This window comes from Eptesicus fuscus, chromosome 13 (genome assembly GCF_027574615.1).
Source record: "Eptesicus fuscus isolate TK198812 chromosome 13, DD_ASM_mEF_20220401, whole genome shotgun sequence".
In the NCBI taxonomy this organism is placed as follows: domain Eukaryota; kingdom Metazoa; phylum Chordata; class Mammalia; order Chiroptera; family Vespertilionidae; genus Eptesicus; species Eptesicus fuscus.
In genome coordinates this window covers 13,051,719-13,071,225 of record NC_072485.1, presented here as the reverse complement: position 1 = coordinate 13,071,225, position 19,507 = coordinate 13,051,719, and the positions used below count along the sequence as shown (strand labels likewise).

The window sequence follows — 19,507 nt, the reverse complement described above, 5'->3', positions numbered from 1 at the left end:
TTTCTAATCCCCGCGGTGGGTGAGGGAAGCGCTGGGTGAGGGAAGTGCGGCAGCCGCAGGACCAGCAGGAGCCGGGAGGTCCGTGCCTAGAAAAATCAGCGGCAGTTGGAACTGCCGTGATCCGTGAATGAGGAGGGGGGTCTTCTGAGCTGCTAACAGAAGTGACCTCTTGAAAGCAACTCATTTTAATCTGACGAGGAGGGTCAGACTAAGAATTTTCAAAGGAGTGCAGGCTCCTTAGTCTGGGGCACAGACCCACGGTCCGCACACCTGGGCTCTTTCCGACTCTGATTGCTAACCCCAATACAGAGGTAAACCCAGGTGGAAACCCTGAAAGACTGCAGGGGGAAGGTGTTTTTTCGGAACCTGGGGCCAGAGCTGCGTGTGACCATCAGAGAGGCAGCTCTGAGGCACAGACCTCCACAAACCGGTAGTGAGTGCCATAGAAGGGGGAAAAAAGAAAAAGAAAAAAGAGCTAGAGAGGCCCGGAAGTCAATTCAGAAACACTGCCACCCAGGGGCTGAAACGCTAATTGTCTCTGGTGTAATCAAAAATAAATACGAGAAATTAAGACAGGGCTGGCTTAAAAAGCAGGACTGGCTTCCAACACTGAGGAGCCCTGGAATGAAGCTGAACTGAAATACCGCCCAGACTGGGAAAAAGGCGTACCAAACAGAATAATAGAGGAAGTGAATGACAGCCGCTACTGCACATTTTAGTCTTCCTATTTTTTAATTTTCAATTCTTTTTTCAATTTTTTAATTTTTTTATTCTCATATTTTTTTATTTTCATTTTTTGCATCTTTTACTTAAGAAACTAATATTTTTTTTTCTTTTTCCTCACTTGATTTTCACCTTTTTAATTATTACATGTTTATTTTCAATCAGCACTATTATTACTATTATTTTACTTTTTTTTCTTTTTACTGTCATTAGATTTTCCCTTTCTTTTATTTTTGGATTAGTGTCCTACATTCGATTTGCATCTTTCCCTTACAATCGCTTTACCCTATCTCAAAGCTAAAATTATGCCATCACTCTCCTCCTAACCTTTCCCCTTTTGGTCCCCAGTTTATCTTAACCCTTTCTGGCTTTAGATTTTCCCTACTTTTTCAGTTTACTCCCTGCTAAAACTTCACCCTACTTATATATCTAATTCCCAACCCCCTGCTCCAAATCCATACAAACCTCTCTCTACGCTACCTTTAAAAAATTATTTTTCTCTCGGGCCTTTTGTTGTTGTTTGCTTGAATGTTGATTAGATTGAATTTTTATGCTTTTTTATGAGATTGTTTTGATTATTCTTTTTGTTGGTTTGGTTGGTTCTTTTGTTTGCTTTGTTTTTGTTTGTTTTTTACTTTTGTTTTCCCTTGCCTCACTTGATATTAGCTGCTGTTGCAGTTTGTATTAATCTCCAGGCTCGTGTTGCTGGAATTTGCTGGGAATAGTGGTTGTTCTAGTGGAGTTTACTCCCCATATATATAGTTTGTTCCCCTTTTCTCTCTTAGTATCATTCTTGTCTCTCTTACTTTTTTTTTCTTTTCTTTTTCTTTTCTGTTTTTTCTTTTCTTTCTTTCTGCTCTTTTCCCAAGTTCAGATTCACACTCTTTGTTGTTTTTTTTTTTTTTTTCTTCGTTGTTGTTCTTTCTTTTTACTCTCCCTCTTCCACTCCTATTCCCTAATTTGTCTTTCTCTGGTGGTTACCTTTATTGGAGGTTATTAATATCGTGAATACAATTCTGTTCAGTGCCTTGTCTGTTGTGCCTGGTTGTGTTGTATTTTATACCTTTAAATCAACGCCAGAGAGAGAAATCTATATAACCAGACATCCGGAGAAGAGAGACCATGGGGAGACAAAGAAACAGCCCAAACAGGAAAGAGAAGCAGGCATCACCAGAAAAGGAAGTAAACGATTTAGAGGCAAACAACCTATCAGAGAAAGAATTCAGAGAAATGGTCATAAAGTGGCTGAAAAGGATGGAAGACAAATTCGACAATATGAGTAAGAACCAAGAAGAAATGAAGAAGAACCAAGAAGAAATGAAAAATGACATCGCTACTGTAAAGAACTCAATAGAAAGCATCAAGAGTAGACTAGATGAAGCAGAGGACCGCATAAGTGAGCTAGAAGACAAGATGGAAAAAAATACCCAATTACAACAGCTTCTAGAAACAAAAATTAGAAAGATTGAGGAGAGCGTAAGGGAACTTCGGGACAATACAAAACAAAACAACATCAGGATAATAGGGGTGCCAGAAGGAAAGGAAACTGAGCAAGGAATAGAAAACCTGTTTGAAGAAATAATAACAGAAAACTTCCCTGATATAGGGAAGAAAAAACCCACACAAATCCAAGAAGCTCACAGAGTTCCAAGCAAAATGAACCCCAAAAGACCGACGCCAAGGCACATTATAGTTAAGTTGGCAAACACCAACGACAAAGTAAGAATCTTACAAGCGGCAAGAGAGAGACAGACAGTTACATACAAAGGAACCCCCATCAGACTAGCAACTGATTTCTCAACAGAAACTCATCAGGCCAGAAGGGAATGGAATGAAATATACCAAGTCATGCAAAGGAAGGGTCTAAATCCAAGAATACTGTACCCAGCAAGGCTATCAATCAAAATTGAAGGTGAAATCAGGAGCTTCAGAGACAAAAAAGGACTAAGGGAGTTTATCACCACCAAACCAGCAATGAAAGAAATGCTAAAGGGTCTGCTGTAAAAAAAAAAAAAGAAAGAAAGAAATAGGAAGCAAAGAAGGTACACAGGGGTATAGAATAAAAATGGCGTCAAATAAGTACCTATCAATAATAACTTTAAATGTAAATGGATTGAATGCCCCAATCAAAAGACACAGGGTAACAGACTGGATAAGAAAACAAAACCCAGATATCTGCTGTCTACAGGAAACCCACCTCAAAAAAAAGGATGCATACAGACTGAGAGTAAAGGGATGGAAAAAGGTTTTCCAGGCAAATGGAAATGAAAAAAAAGCTGGGGTTGCAATACTTATATCTGACAAATTAGATCTCAAAGTGAAGGACATAACAAGAGATAATGAAGGCCACTTCATAATACTTAAGGGAGAAATCCAACAAGAAGAAATAACTCTGGTAAACATATATGCACCCAATACAGGAGCACCAAGATACATTAAAAAACTCCTGGAAGATATCAAAGGAGAGATTGACAGTAATACAATCATAGTAGGAGACTTCAATACCCCACTATCACCATTGGACAAATCCTCTAAACAAAAAATCAGCAAAGAAACATCAATCCTAAATGACTCACTAGAACAGATGGAATTAATCGACATCTTCAGAACATTTCACCCCAAAGCCACAGAATATACATTCTTCTCAAGTGCACATGGGTCATTTTCAAAGATAGACCATATGTTAGGACATAGGCAAAGTCTCTCCAAATTCAAGAAGATAGAAATCATATCAAGTATCTTCTCAGATCACAGTGGCATAAAACTGGAAATCAACTACAATAAAAACAACCCAAAGAAATCAAACACTTGGAGACTAAACAGCATGTTATTAAACCATGACTGGGTTACCAAAGACATCAAGGAAGAAATAAAAAACATCATGGCAACAAACGACAATGAAAACACAACAATCCAAAATCTATGGGACACAATGAAAGCAGTCCTGAGAGGGAAGTTCATAGCTCTACAAGCCTACTTCAAAAAACAAGAAACAATGGTAATAAATTACCTAACCCAACAACTCAAAGAGTTAGAGAGAGAGCAACAAGATAAGCCCAGTGTAAGCAGAAGGAAAGAAATAATAAAGATCAGAGCGGAGATAAACGACATAGAGACCAAAGAAACAATACAAAAGATCAACAAAACCAAGAGCTGGTTCTTTGAAAGGATAAACAAGATTGATGGACCTCTAGCCAGGCTCACCAAGAAGCAAAGAGAGAGGACCCAAATAAACAAAATCAGAAATGAAAGAGGTGAAATAACAACAGACCCCGACGAAATACAAAGGATTGTTACAAAATACTACAAACAACTCTATTCCAACAAACTGGACAACCTAGAGGAAATCGACATATTCCTAGAAAAATACAACCTTCCAAAACTCAATCAGGAAGATTCTAAACAGCTCAACATGCCAGTAACTATGGAAGAAATTGAAGCAGTCATCAAAAAGCTTCCAGCAAACAAAAGCCCGGGGCCAGATGGCTTCACAGGAGAGTTTTATCAAACTTTCAAGGAAGAACTAAAACCTATCCTCCTCAGACTATTCCAACAAATTCAAGAGGAAGGAACACTTCCAGGCTCCTTCTATGAAGCCAGCATCACCCTAATACCAAAACCAGATAAAGACAACTCAATGAAAGAGAATTACAGGCCAATATCCCTCATGAACATTGATGCCAAAATCCTCAACAAAATTCTAGCAAATCGGCTCCAGCAGTACATCAGAAAGATCATACACCATGACCAAGTAGGATTTATTCCAGGAATGCAAGGATGGTACAATATCCGCAAATCAATAAACGTGATACATCACATAAACAAATTGAGAGATAAAAATCACATAGTCATATCAATAGATGCAGAAAAAGCATTTGACAAAATCCAACACCCTTTCTTGATAAAAACTCTCAACAAGGTGGGAATAGAAGGCTCATACCTCAACATAATAAAAGCTATTTATGATAAACCCACAGCAAACATCATACTCAATGGGCAAAAACTAAAACCATTTCCCCTAAGAACAGGAACAAGACAGGGATGCCCACTCTCACCACTCCTGTTTGACATAGTACTGGAAGTATTAGCTATCGCAATTAGGCAAGAAGAAGAAATAAGAGGCATCCAAATTGGAAAAGAAGAAGTGAAGCTGTCCTTATTTGCAGATGACATGATATTGTACATAAAAAACCCAAAAGATTCCATCAAAAAACTAATAGACTTAATAAATGAATTCGGCAATGTAGCGGGATACAAAATTAACGCCAAGAAATCTATGGCTTTTCTATACACCAATAATGAACTTACAGAAAGAGAGACTAAAAAAGCAATCCCATTTACCATCGCACCAAAAAAATTAAGATACCTAGGAATAAACTTAACTAAGGAGGTAAAAGACCTATACGCAGAAAACTACAGGACACTGAAAAAAGAGATAGAGGAAGAAGTAAACAGATGGAAGAACATACCATGTTCCTGGATTGGTAGAATCAACATCATTAAAATGTCCATACTACCCAAAGCAATCTACAGATTCAATGCACTCCCCATCAAAATACCAACAGCATATTTCAAAGACCTAGAAAGAACTCTCCAAAAATTCATCTGGAATAAAAAAAGACCCCGAATAGCCTCAGCAATCCTCAGAAAGAAGAATAAAGTAGGTGGGATCTCAATACCTGATTTCAAGCTGTATTACAAAGCCACTGTTCTCAAAACAGCCTGGTACTGGCACAAGAACAGACATATTGATCAATGGAACAGAATAGAGAACCCAGATATCGACCCAAACCACTATGCTCAATTAATATTTGACAAAGGAGGCATGAACATACAATGGAGTCAAGACAGTCTCTTCAATAAATGGTGTTGGGAAAACTGGACAGATACATGCAAAAAAATGAAACTAGATCACCAACTTACACCATACACAAAAATAAATTCAAAATGGATACAGGACTTAAACATAAGACGGGAAACCATAAAAATACTAGAGGAATCCACAGGCAACAAAATCTCAGACATATGCCACAAGAACTTCTTCACTGATACTGCCCCTAGGGCAATGGAAGCTAAAGAGAAAATTAACAAATGGGACTACATCAAAATAAAAAGCTTTTTTACAGCAAAAGAAACCATCAACAAAACAACAAGAAAGCCCACTGCATGGGAAAACATATTTGCAAATGCTATCACTGATAAAGGTTTAATCTCCAACATCTACAGGCAGCTTATGCAACTCAATAAGAGGAAGATAAATGATCCAATAAAAAAATGGGCAACAGACCTAAACAGAATATTTTCAAAAGAAGACAGAAGGAAGGCCAAGAGACACATGAAAACATGTTCAAAGTCACTTATTATCCGAGAGATGCAAATCAAAACAACAATGAGGTACCATCTCACACCTGTCAGAATGGCTATCATCAACAAAGCAACAAACAACAAGTGTTGGCGAGGATGCGGAGAAAAAGGAACCCTCGTGCACTGCTGGTGGGAATGCAGACTGGTGCAGCCACTGTGGAGAACAGTATGGAGTTTCCTCAAAAAACTGAAAATGGATCTCCCATTTGACCCAGTAATCCCACTCCTAGGAATATATCCGAAGAAACTAGAAACACCAATCAGAAAGGATATATGCACCACTATGTTCATAGCAGCACAATTTACAATAGCTAAGATTTGGAAACAGCCTAGGTGCCCATCAGCAGATGACTGGATCGGAAAACTGTGGTACATCTACACAATGGAATACTATGCTGCCATAAAAAAGAAGGAATTCTCATCATTTGCAGCAACCTGGATGGAATTGGAGAACATTATGCTAAGTGAAATAAGCCAGTCAATGAAAGAAAAATACCACATGATCTCACTCATTTAGGGATAGTAAAGAACATTATAAAATGGTGAACAAAAAGATAGATACAGAGACAGTAAAGCATCAAACAGACTTTCAAAGTACAGGGGGAAAGTTTGGGAAAGGTGGGGGAGTTATGAAATCAAACGAAGGACTTGTATGCATGCATATAAGCATAAACAATGGACGCAAAACTCTGGGGGGGGAGGGCATGTGTGGGTGTGGGGTGGGGGGGGGTAATAGTAAGATATGTACACATATAATACCTCAATAAAAATATTAAAAAAAAAAAAAAAAAAAAAAAAAAAAAAGAAAATTACTGTCTTAAACATAAAAACTATTGTCAGTTTATTTAATTTTCATACACTATAATTAAATAGCATATTTGCCCGGCTGGTGTGGCTCAGTGGTTGAACATTGACCAGAAGGTCATGGTTAGATTCCCAGTCCGGGCACATGCCCAGGATGAGGGTTCGATCCCCAGTAGGGGGCATGCAGAAGGCAGCTGATCAATGATTCTCATTTTTAATGTTCCTATCCCTTCCTCTCTCTAAAATCCATAAAAGCATTATTTTTTTAAAATTATAGCATATTTTTTTAAAATTCTGAGCCAATATATGACTAAAATGTAACAAAAAAATTCAGCCCTCATATGTGACACATTTCAATTAATACTGACAAGTAAAATATCAAGATATAAACTTGTAAATAAGTGTTTTTCTTCTTAATTTATTCAGTTGAATTTTCCATTTGTTTACTTTTTTTCTCCTTAGGATGTACGTATATAGATTTTCTGGCTGAAAAAGAAGGAATTCTTGTCTCAGTTACTATACTACTAATGTATACTTACAGGGCTTTTGGAAAGAATTTCTAAAATGCTTTTAAACTTGGTTTTATGGCAACTGCTGATATAGGCAAATGTTGCTTTAATCACATGCGATGGAAAATGAGGTGGATTAGGAGCAGGATCCAAATCCCTAAGAGTTATAGGGAAAAAGTAATCATTTTCAGAACAAAATAATCAAGAAAAAATAGACTTGCTTGACAGACCAGTGAAATTCCAAAATAAAAATTTAATTACAATAACCTCAAATTAAAAAATTATTTCTCTACTGAAAAACTACTTTTAATAAAATGACATATCACAGTCTATATTCATCAACCAGAGTATCTACATACCTTTACCTTCTAGGATTTAATCAGTTTTTAAATGATTTGCTTAAAAAAATCTTTTATGAAGTTAATGGTGATCCCACAAAGGAGGCTTAATGTCACTCATTCTACTTCAGGTCTGAAATAAAGCTCTATGCTAGTACTGTAAACGGAATACTATTTAAGAGACAGCAATCAAACACTGTATCACATGAAATTTTATTATATATATACATATATATATAAATATGCATATATATATATATATATATATATATATATATATATATATACACATATTAAAGTACTTTGGTAGGTGGTATTATTATTTCACATGCCTAGCACTATAGGGCATACCAAAAAAATAAAGGATGCTTTCCAGCCATTTACAAGATCAAACCGGGAAAATAATTAACATTCATGTACAACCAAGTGGTTTACACATCCAAATTAAATTGTAGCATAGTAATAATCTGATAGCTAATAAGGGTGATAAAGGAAAGGTGATCTAAAAACGCAAGTCATAGATAAGGAGAGGAGAACATAAAGTGTCATAAGGAAGAAAATTTGAAGAGACAACAATGGCACAATGCTCAAATACTACAGAAACACTGAAGAAAAAAGCTCATTGAATTTGCAAACAGGTCAATTAGAAAAAACAGTTATTGCAGCAAGGCTACAGTAGAAGCAGATAGGTAATTAATTCAATTCAAAGGAAGTCATTTAAAAAAAATAATTTAAAAGCAGAGTGTGTGCCTAAAAACGGAAATAGACAATTGAAGGTGTCAACCAATACACTTGCCAATAAACTTCTGAAGTTGCAGCTAATTCTCTAAGTCTAAAATACCCATACCCTGATAAATATATGATGGAAAAAATTAAATTAAATTTAAAAATAAAATATATGACCATACCCTGAAGAGTCACAGAGGTCAGTGCTTTGGTTGGCACCAGTAGTCCCAGGTTCATGTAACGTCATCAGTAATTCTACCACAATCTCTGGCAAATTAGTAATGAATAAGTGGTCGATCTGCAAGGACATAAAATTAAATAAGTTTTTATGTCTATGACCTTTAAGACAGCTCCAGGGGCTCATGTTATTGCCTCATTTCCAATATTATTGAGTGACCATAGAAGAAAATAGATGACCAAAGGTCTATCTGCAAGACGTACACCCAACTCCATTTTTTTCTGCTATGCAGCCAATTTATAAACTGAGAGGAAAGTAAAGAAACCACACCAAACAAGACTCCCTTAATATGACCCTTTAATTTTAAAGAATCATTTTAGCCCAGCTGGCATGGCTCAGTGGTTGAGCGTTGACCTATGAACCAGGAGGTCCCGATTGGGCAGGTTCAGTCCTCAGGGTGAGGTGTGCAGGTGGCAGCCGATTGATGATTCTCTCTCATCATTGATGTTTCTATCTCTCTCCCTCTCCCTTTCTCTCTCTCAAATCAATAAAAAATTATATTTTTTAAAAGAACCATTGTAATTGATGAAGGCTTCAGGTCTACATTAAATTGCTCAATCTAATCATTTCCTTGACAACTAAATTCCGCACCAATATGTACTGCTCCTCAATCTGCATTTTACTCTTTTTTGGGAATGCTATTTCACTTAGAAAACTTTACTAGTAAAAAGTCTCAGTGTCCAGCAATAATCAACTCTTTGTTCCCTGCATGACTTCTCCCTTGGTTGATATCCCAAATGCTGAAGCTAGTTGCTACCTACACTTCATCATCAACAACAGACTAAAACCCAACAGGAGCAAACCCTCTGTCAATCACTTCCTACTATAGGTAGCCTTACAAAGAGCATGAATTCTCTACATATAAAAAATGGGTCTGCTACCTTCCACCTCAGCCAAATGTATGAAAACTGTGAAAGTCTTGAAGATGAATTTATTAGCTCTCCAAATAAAAGATAATAGTGCTTTAAACAACAGGGCAAATGGTTGATTTATTTGATACACAGGGAGGTTTGAAAGTATTTCCTAATATAACAGAAATATGTTTTAATGTGACAAGAAACCTAATGTAAAAATCCTAGCCTTTCCCTCCGGCTTACATATCAATTGTCCACGTCATCATTTCCAAGGTTTCAGCCCTTTTAAAAATACAGCTTCATTTCAAAGTGTATTTATGATAAGTAAAGACAAATTGGTCAATCTAATTAATACCAGATGAAGCCTGGCCAGTGTGGTTCAATGGCTGAGCATCAACCCATGAACCAAGAGGTACCGGTTCAATTCCAGTCAGGGCACATGTAGTTTGGGGACTCAATTCCAAGTAGGGGGCGTGCAGGAGGCAGTCAAATGATGTTTCTCTCTCATCAATGTTTCTATCTCTTTCGCTTCTTCTCTGTCTAAAAATCAATTTTAAAAAATTACAAAAAAATGAGGAAAAATTAATGAACATTTCCTTGCACATAAGATCCCAACTAACTTCACTAATTTCACATGATTCTCTAATAAACCAGATATGTAATCTTAGCTTTACTATATATAAATTGTTCAGATGTCTAAGTGGAGCTAAACAATCTCATGGTAAAGATTTTAGCCATTCAACAATTAATAGTTTTAAAAGATGCAAAGACTGATAATAGTTGTACCAACACTTACTGACAAAAAAAAAAAAAAGAATCTAGAAGACTGATTCAGATAAAGCACAAATTAGAGAAACTAAGAAAAATTAACTGATGACGTCATGCTAAATTGAAACTAAAAGGAATCTACACTAATACAAGAGAAATATGCAAATTGACTGTACCTCCACAACGCCCACTAGCCAATCAGGAGTATGCAAATTAACCCAATAAAGATGGCGGGTTAATTTGCATATGCAGGCATGGAGCGGCTGGGGGCGGGGTGGCTGCTTGCATGCGCGCTGGCGCCAAGCGGCCTGCATCCCGGGGACAGGCATCCTTGGGACCCCAGGCCACTCTGAGCCTGTAGGCCCGCACGTAGCACGGAGCAGCCTGGGTCCTGGAACAACCCCCGGCCACTCTGGGCCTACACGCACAGGCACGGAGCAGCCAGGGGCGGGGCGGGAACACACACGCTGACGCCAAGAAGCCTGCGTTCCAGGGACAGGTGTCCTCGGGAGCCAGGCCGCTCTGAGCCTGTAGGCCCGCGCATAGGCCCGGAGCGGCTGGGGAACCAGAACGACCCTCTGGCCACTCCAGGCCTACGCACGCAGGCACAGAGCAGCCGGGGGCAGGAACATCCCCAGGACCGAGGCACTAAGAGCCGGCACACACGCAAGCGGCCGGGGGCGGGGCGGGAATGTCCCCCGCAGTGAGTGAGCAGACAGCAGGGCCCTGCTTGCCCCTGGCCCTGGCGGCTAAGGGCAAGCAGGTCCGTAGAGAGCAGAGAACCACGGGGAGTAGGCCTAAGCCGTCAGTAGGACATCCCCTGAGGGCTCCCAGATTGGAGAGGGTGCAGGTTGGGCTGAGGGACGCCCCCCCCCCCCCGTGCACAAATATCGTGCACTGGGCCCCTAGTTTAGTATATTTCTTTTACCAAGAAGCTAAGATATCAAGGTTTAATGTAATAACTTTCCCTCCTAGACTAATTCTGATTGAAAATTGCTATCATTTGGCCTGAATACATAAAAAAAGAATAGTAAGATCAGACCTGCTCAGAAGTCTAAGCTAGGAGATTGGGTGAGAGTGGGTAGAGACAGAGTGTTTCTCATAAATTCCATTACCTCTGGTGTTTCAACATTCTGTTCCAACTGTCACATTTGTCACCAGACTAGACTTACAACCACCTGACTGGCAATGGTCTACCTAAGTAACTTTGAATCTTGCTGTTCCATTTCTTGGTTCAACATAGATAACTGGGCAACCAAAAAAAAAGAATCTCTTGAAGTTCATCCTATTATAATTCTTATTAGAGGCCCATTGCACAAAGATTCATGCAATAGGCCTTCCTTCCCCTGGCTGCCAGCACCAGTTTTCCTCCAGTACCCGGGACCCAGGCCTTCGCTGTGGCCACAGCGGAGAAGCCAAGCCTCGAGGCTAGGCTTCTCCACTCCGGCTGCAGCAAGGCTTAGCTTCTCTGCTCTGGCCGCAGTGGAGAAGCCAAACCTCTTCAGTCTTCAGTCGTCTTCAGTCTTCAGTCTTTGCTCGGGCCAGAGCCTTCAGTCTTCGCTCTGTGCCTGCGTATGCAAATTAACCCGCCATCTTTGTTGGTTAATTTGCATACTCACTCCTGATTGGCTGGTGGGTGTCATGAAGGTACAGTCAATTTGCATGCTTTTCTTTTATTAGTGTAGATGTTAACCAAATTTGGTTAGTCACCCTTACTTACATTGAAAAAAATTTTGAACTGACCAATCATCTTTTACCTTAAAAAAAGATTATACAGGGTGGGGCAAAAGTAGGTTTATAGCTATGAGTACATAAAACAGTTTATTCTTGTATTATTATTTAATTATTGTACTATTTTCCATAAGAACAATGGTAACCCTACTTTTGCCACACCCTGTATATGTGTTTTAATATAAGTTGCCTCAAATAATTTTGAATTTATGTAAAATACTATAAATCAAAAATAGTTAGATCCTTTTTTACTTGAGTCCATCTTTAGCAAACAATGAATACTTTATATATATACTAAGTGGTTAGGATTCATCAGCAAGAAAGAAAAAGGAAAATTATGCCTTCATAGTACTTATAGTAGAGATGATTGATAGAAAACAATGAACATAATCCCTAAGTCAATGATACCATATATCAGAAGGTAGTTGTGGAAAAAAGCAAGAGCAGGGTATGGAAATTTGGGGTTGTATTTTTCTTTGAAAAGTGAAGGGTTTAATGAGATTAAAGTAGAAATGAGGAAGATTTTCCTATACATTGTTCAGTACTGGTTGAATTTAACTTGCATTTATAATTACTGCCAATTATAATACATTTTAAAAAGAAAAAAAAATAAAATTATTTAAAAGTTATTTTTTAAAATTTCTGACTAAAAACATTTCATTTAAAAGCCGATCAAACCCAGCTGGTGTAGCTCAGTTGTTGAGCGTTGACCATGAACCAAAAGGTCACTGGTTTGAGTCCCTGTCAGGGCACATGCCCAGGTTTCGGGTTCGATCCCCAGTAGGGGCATGCAGGAGGCAGCTGATTGATAATGTTTCATCTATAATAGAAGTTTCTATCTTTATATCCCTCTCCCTACCTCTTTCTCTAAAAATATCAATAAAAGCATATTTTTTAAAGCCAATCAAAAGGAGAGAACACTACAACAATTCATGGACTGTCTATGCTAGATAGTGATTTCCACATTAAATTTAACTTCATAAAGAGCCTTAAAATTTTAAAGTTACATCTCAGATCAATTAGGGGATAAAATGGAAGTAAAAGTTGAAGTCATACCTGTTTTCCTAGTAAGTTTTCATCTTTAAGCATATCATAAACTTTGGTAGCAGTCTCTCTTTGCTGTGCCATCCCACTGTCTCCTATACTCTCATAGGCAAAGTAAGGAAGAATATTGACAAGAATCTTTGGAAAGCAGTCTATTAGAAGATGCTTCCAATCTTCCTGAATGTGATTAGCAATGGATTTCACCTCATCAAAATCACTTCTGATCACCAGGTGTGGAATCAAAACCTTATAACAAGATCTAAAACATAAAAAATTAAAAATATATATATTGTATATAACTTTTCAAAGTAAAATTTTTATTATAGTTCTTAAAATAATAAAATTCTTTAAATAAATATTAGAATATTATTTTATCTAGCTGAAGCATTCTTACTATAATTTTATAAATGGAAAAATGAAGTTAAGTCCATTTTAGTCACATTAAAAAGAACAGAGATAATAGAATATACTACCCTAATTCTATGATCAAAAAAACTAGAATTTATGTTTACTTCTTTGGCATAAGCAATTTATATAAAACTAGAGGCCTGATGCACGAAATTTGTGCATGGGTAGGGTCCCTAGGCCTGTTTCGCGATCAGAGCCGATTGGGGCCTTCCGGCTGCCAGCTGGGGCCTCCCTTCTCCTGACTGCATGTTGCTGGCCAGGGCCTTCCTGCATTCTGCACCGCCCTCTGGTGGTCAGCGCACATCATAGCAAATGATCAAACTCACGGTTGGTTGAACTCCCAAGGGGACATTTTGCATATTAGGCTTTTATATATATAGATGATTGTAAAATGAAATGTGAAAGCAATTTATAAATTCAAAGAATAAACGTAAATATTATTGCCAAACTGAATGAATGAGGACCACTAAACAATAATGAACAGCCTTCCCATCATCCTGTGTACACATTGCTCTTTAGTTGTTTCAAACCTTTGCATCTTCAAATTTTCTTCTCTACAGTTAGAGTAGCTAAATAAGTACTTTTACATTAAAATAGAAATAATGACTAAATGTCCTACAGTCAAACAACAGAAAACAAAAACAAGGCAGAAATAACCAGTCACTATTGGTTTATCTTTCCTTTTCATAGAAAAGATTACCAAATGTTAAAGCTAAAAGGAACATTAAGATCTTCTTGTGTAAATCCCTTACTTTACAGATTAAAAAAATCAAGTCCCAACAGATGGTTACATGGCTTGTCTAGTCACATAGCTGGTAACTGGCATGGCTAGGACCAGATCCAAAGTCCAGGGATTCCCTTCAATACACTTTCATTAAAATAAGCTGTCCTGCTTCTCATACTATAAACCTCTCACATCTGTGCATGGGGGGCTAGAAAGTGGGAGGGGGGGTGTGTGGCTGGGATTGCCAAACATTACCATCTAATTTTAAGTTAAACATAGTTCACATGTAAACCTACCTATAGAAATCCCCAATGTTTGTGTAGTTTAACAAAATAAAAGGAAAAGAAGATAAGCTGTGTTCTGTATCTTGAAGATTTAGCCATTCCAAAACCAGATAATCCAAGTGAGAAGCCATGAAGTCTTCTAAACGTCTATATCCAAAAGTTTCAGAAATTTTTTCTAAAACCTATACAAATAAAAAAGAAGTCAATGCTTTAAGAAAATAGCAAAGCAATGTTATTTAAATCCTTGTTAATATTTACTAACAGTATAACTTTAAGCATTCATTTAACTTTTCTTTATCTTGATTTATTCATCTATAAGATGGGGATAATAAAAGTATCCACTTCAGCAAGACTAAATAAGAAAAATATACTTAATATAATTAGCACCATGCCTGGCACATAGCAAATTCTTAATAAATGTTAATAAAAACAGAAAATGTTGAAATTTTAAACATTTAATTATATTCCAAAGGAAAGTCTAAAGCAGGAATGGGGAACCTTTTACTGCTAAGGGCCATTTGGATATTTATAACATCATTCACGATCCATACAAAATTATCAACTTAAAAATTAGCCTGCTATATTTGGTCAAACAATCAATTCACTCACTCCTAATGTCTTGGTAGGGCCAGACCAAATGATTTCATGGGCCTTATATGGCCCACGGGGCAGATGTTCCCCACCCCTGGTCTAAAGTAAAATAATTCTTCTTCTCAGTCCTAAACCCACATGAGAAAATACTAAACACTATATTCCACTTACAATAATAACTAGGTGATGCAATTGTCTGTTTGTTTGTTTTTAAAAAAGCAACTATCTTAATCCTGAGAAGTTAAAAGGTTAACTTACCAAAGACTGATTACCCATGGGTTGGCCTATTGCAAAGCCCCATAGAAACCAGGTTGTCAGCAGGCTACTGAGCTGTCACTGGTTCATCACATAAAAATCTACTCTGGAAGGGCTTGGAACTTCCCAAACCATGAATGCTGAGGTAGTGGAACAAGCCAGGAATGAACATTCTACAACACTGTGCTGATAAAATTGCAAGGCTAGACCCCGGTCTTCCTTTCCTAATCATGCAACTTAAAAGCTCTAAAATTTCATGCCTGACTCTGCTAGATCCCAATGTCCTGCCCCAGAATCAACCAGGCAGAACACTCACTACTGCCGTTTTCTCTGTGTTTAAGTCAATAAATGCTATTCCAGAGGGTCTGCATGACAACAGGTCATTCACCCTTGTTAGTTTAATGAATACCTGTGAAATGTTCTTGAACTGAATGCAAGAAATAACACAGTATACAAATAAATACACTATTTTAAAACACATTATTAAAAAATAAAACTGTCTCTAAGTCTTTTGTAAGTGCCACTTTAAAATTCTAGTTTAACTTTTTTAATTGTTTAAAAATTACCCAAGGAAGATTATAATAATAAATATTCATCCACATGTACCTTTTTAATGAGGTGAGGTTCTAATCCATTATCTTTTACAGACTTGCATAGGGCAAACAAAGCCTGCTTTTCACAGACAGGACTACAGTATAAAACCACAGCTATCGTCATCAGTAAAACAGCTTTTCTATTATAAATCTCATCCAAAAGTTCAGGGTTCTCAGCTCTGTGGGACTTTAAAAGAATTTTCAGAATAATAATATAAATATTTAAACATTACAAATAAACCAAAGAGGATAAAATCAAAGTACACTATGACAACATTTAAGCAGCCAATGAACAGTTTTAAATCCTACAGTGATGAAGGTCAGAGTAGAGATTTTGAGAAAATATCAGAATTTCTAGTGGCAAAGACTGCTTTTGATAACATATTATGGAAAAAACTGCTGAACATTTCAGTGATGTATAAAGCACATCAAAGAAAAAAAAAGAAATTGCAAGTAGGTGAGAGAGATTAAAAGTTCCTCTTCAACTACCAAGTATACTTCCTAAGATGTATATCACCATTACAACAATATATACCTCTTCATATTCTTTAAAATATTATATCTTTATCAAAAGGAACAATCAAAACATGCAACTAGATAGAGATGACATACGCTTCAATAATTATAATATCCCTACAAATATGTACATTTTTTGATTAGCTATACTTGATAGAAGTTTCTCTTCACATTTAGAAAAAAATTACTCTCTGATGCTAGCTCTGGGTTTTGGTACAAGAAAAAGTAAGGACCTAATTCCTTTACTAAATGGCAATCAACATGCTCAAAAACAGCTATGAGGTCAATGAGTCAACTTCACCTATTCCTTATAAGAAATGGATCGACAGACTTTCTGACATCCTAATTAAAAGTCTACTTTACTTTTACTGAGAACCAAACTCAACATGCTAGCTGCCCTCTCAAATGTATAGAAGAGCCCTAGCCGGTTTGGCTCAGTGGATAGAGCACCGACCTGTGGACGAAGGGTCCCAGGTTGGATTCCAGTCAAGGGCACATGCTCAGGTTGTGGGCTCACTCCCCAGTAGGGGGCGTGCAGGAAGCAGCCAAATCAATGATTATCTCTCATCATTGATGTTTCTATCTCTCTCTCCCTCTCCCTTCCTCTCTGAAATCAATAAAAATATATTTAAAAAATAAAGTAAAATGTTCAAATTCTTTCTATCAACCTGTTCATTACAGTATGCGTCTATTAATGATGTCAAAGACAGACTTTACTTTTTTGAAAGACTGTTACAATGTTGATTCATAGTATGCTCTCAAATGTAAAACTTCTTGGGTCTTTTTCTAAATGAATTGTTGTCAGGACAATATTTTCCCTTTTGGCACATGACAGGCTGATTTTAAAATGTATGATATACATTATATCTATTAATTTTATTATATTTACACTCATTTTTCAAATCTATTGAAATCTTTTACTAAATTCACATTCTTTACACAACTGTCCTTTTCAGTCTTGTGCTATCACAGATTAGATAGTCATTTAATTAACTGCCTCATATAGCTTTTACAAACAAAATAAGGCATAAATAAATAAATTCTAAGCCTAGGACAATTTTCATTTTAAGAAAAAAAATCGTTATTCTACAGAGAAATATGAAAATCAAGAGGTTCACTAAAGGACACCATGGTAATTTGATATTCCCTCTTAGAACATTTTTCTCAATCCATTTCTTCCCATTGTTACCTGTTCTCTGAACTAGATTTTGTCCAGCCCTTTCAAAAAAATTCTTTTAATAAAAAAGAAAACCATTTATACGCCTAGAAAATTCAGGAAATTGTTTTTCAACAAAAATGCTACATACAAGTTGAACCAAAGGAAACTGACATTATTCTACTAATTCTGACCAATAAATACAAATATTTCAATTAGTTCATACAGTTGTTTTAGTCTAACTTTTTTTTATTGTTGACATTACAGATGTTTCCCACAACCCCCACTCCTTTCCCACCCTTGCTGTTATAGTCTAACTTTATATTGTAAACTATTAGATAGAAACTGTCTTGTGCCAAAGCTGGTAAAGTAATATATGGTATGTTTATAGAAAGTATACGATAATAGCAAATACACATTACTGAAATTACCACTGCTCTCATTCCTTCCTGAGCTTTCAGGTACGCATTTTCAAAAGCTGTTTGCTGAAGCTTCAAAGGAAGTGCTTTCAATAACGTGGAAGAACCTGCTTGTTTCATATCCTGAAATAACCTTAAAAAAAAAGTGAAATAATTTTTTACCTTAAACCTTACTTCCCATTACATAGTATATATTACAGGACAAAAATAAGTCACTCTGTGAGACATACTAATACGTCTTCTTTCAAAAGACAAGAAAATATGAGTGCACTTAAAAGAGGTTAAGATCCATTGCTGAATAATAGTAGTCTTTACCATAGTTTCCATTTTCCCCTAGAACCAAAGAGGGTCTCAAAGACCTTTTAGCTTACTGTCCAAACCTGAATTGGCCTGAACTCAAACTACCCAGAAAAGGAAAATTGTCCTTTGGTCTAATGCCAATTAGAAGGAGCCACAAACTCTTATTAGTATGTTAACCTGTTCTAATATTCAATCATCCTGAAAGTGAATAGCTTAATGTCTTGATGTTCCACTTAAATATTTTCTTATGTTATGGAAAACAGTTGATCAGTGCCATTTGCAAAAAATCCTAGTATATTTAAGGACAACTCTTCAATCAATTTTGTCCTTTATGCTCTTTTAGTATCAAGACTTTTACACTTTTTGGTGTTCCTCTGATTCCTCCAATTTCTTTTAGAATGTCCAATATTAGATATCTAACAAGTAAACACCTAAATAAGAAATCAGCAAGTGCTATGTTCATGCCATTCTTGAATTTATACATTTTTTAATCTTAAGAGATTATGCAATGCTACTACTACACTGTTTTATTACATTCAACTTATGATCCTCTATAACTTCATCTTTTTTTAAGTTCTTTTAAAAAATGCTTTAATTAAAGTATAGTTTGCATACAATATTACAATAGTTTCATAGTGACTCAACATTTATATACTTTACAATGTGATCATCACACTAAGGCTAGTAACGATCTGTCACCATGCAAACTTATTACATTATTATTGACTATATTCCCTGAGCTGTAAACTATACCTTCGTGGCTTATTTATTTTATAGCCGGAAGACTGCCTCTCAGTCCCCTTCACCTTTTTCATCCATCCCCCCTCCCTTCTGGCAACTATAATTTTTTTGTTTCTTTGAGTATAACTTCAGGGCTTTAATTCAGTATATATTTTCTATCCTCTAAGACTTGAAGTAAAGCACACATTCATTAGCAACCCTTACAATGCACTATGGTTTACTGAAGACTCCCAAACCTGAGGAGTTAGACACAATTCTATTTATACAAACATTGTTGTCATCATATTCAAACTATGGACACATTAGGTTATCTAACACATATATTGAGGTGACTGCTGGAGCAATTTCTTTACAGTGATTTTTAATTATTGGTCACTTACATGTGAACAGCAAAGTTACTCAAAATGATTTTCTGCTTAAC

At 36.7% G+C, this 19,507-nt stretch overlaps 1 protein-coding gene across 1 annotated transcript in view; it reads right to left on the bottom strand.

Moving 5' to 3' along the window:
- ATM (ATM serine/threonine kinase) overlaps positions 1–19,507 on the bottom strand; it is a 146,289-nt gene that overhangs the window by 76,673 nt on the left and 50,109 nt on the right. The window contains exons 23-28 of the mRNA XM_054724708.1: positions 18,058–18,178; positions 15,968–16,141; positions 14,528–14,697; positions 13,112–13,358; positions 8,647–8,762; positions 7,431–7,557 (exon numbers count right to left, since the gene is read on the bottom strand). Coding sequence (XP_054580683.1) covers positions 7,431–7,557; positions 8,647–8,762; positions 13,112–13,358; positions 14,528–14,697; positions 15,968–16,141; positions 18,058–18,178 — 955 coding nt within the window. The remainder of the gene's footprint in view (positions 1–7,430; positions 7,558–8,646; positions 8,763–13,111; positions 13,359–14,527; positions 14,698–15,967; positions 16,142–18,057; positions 18,179–19,507) is intronic.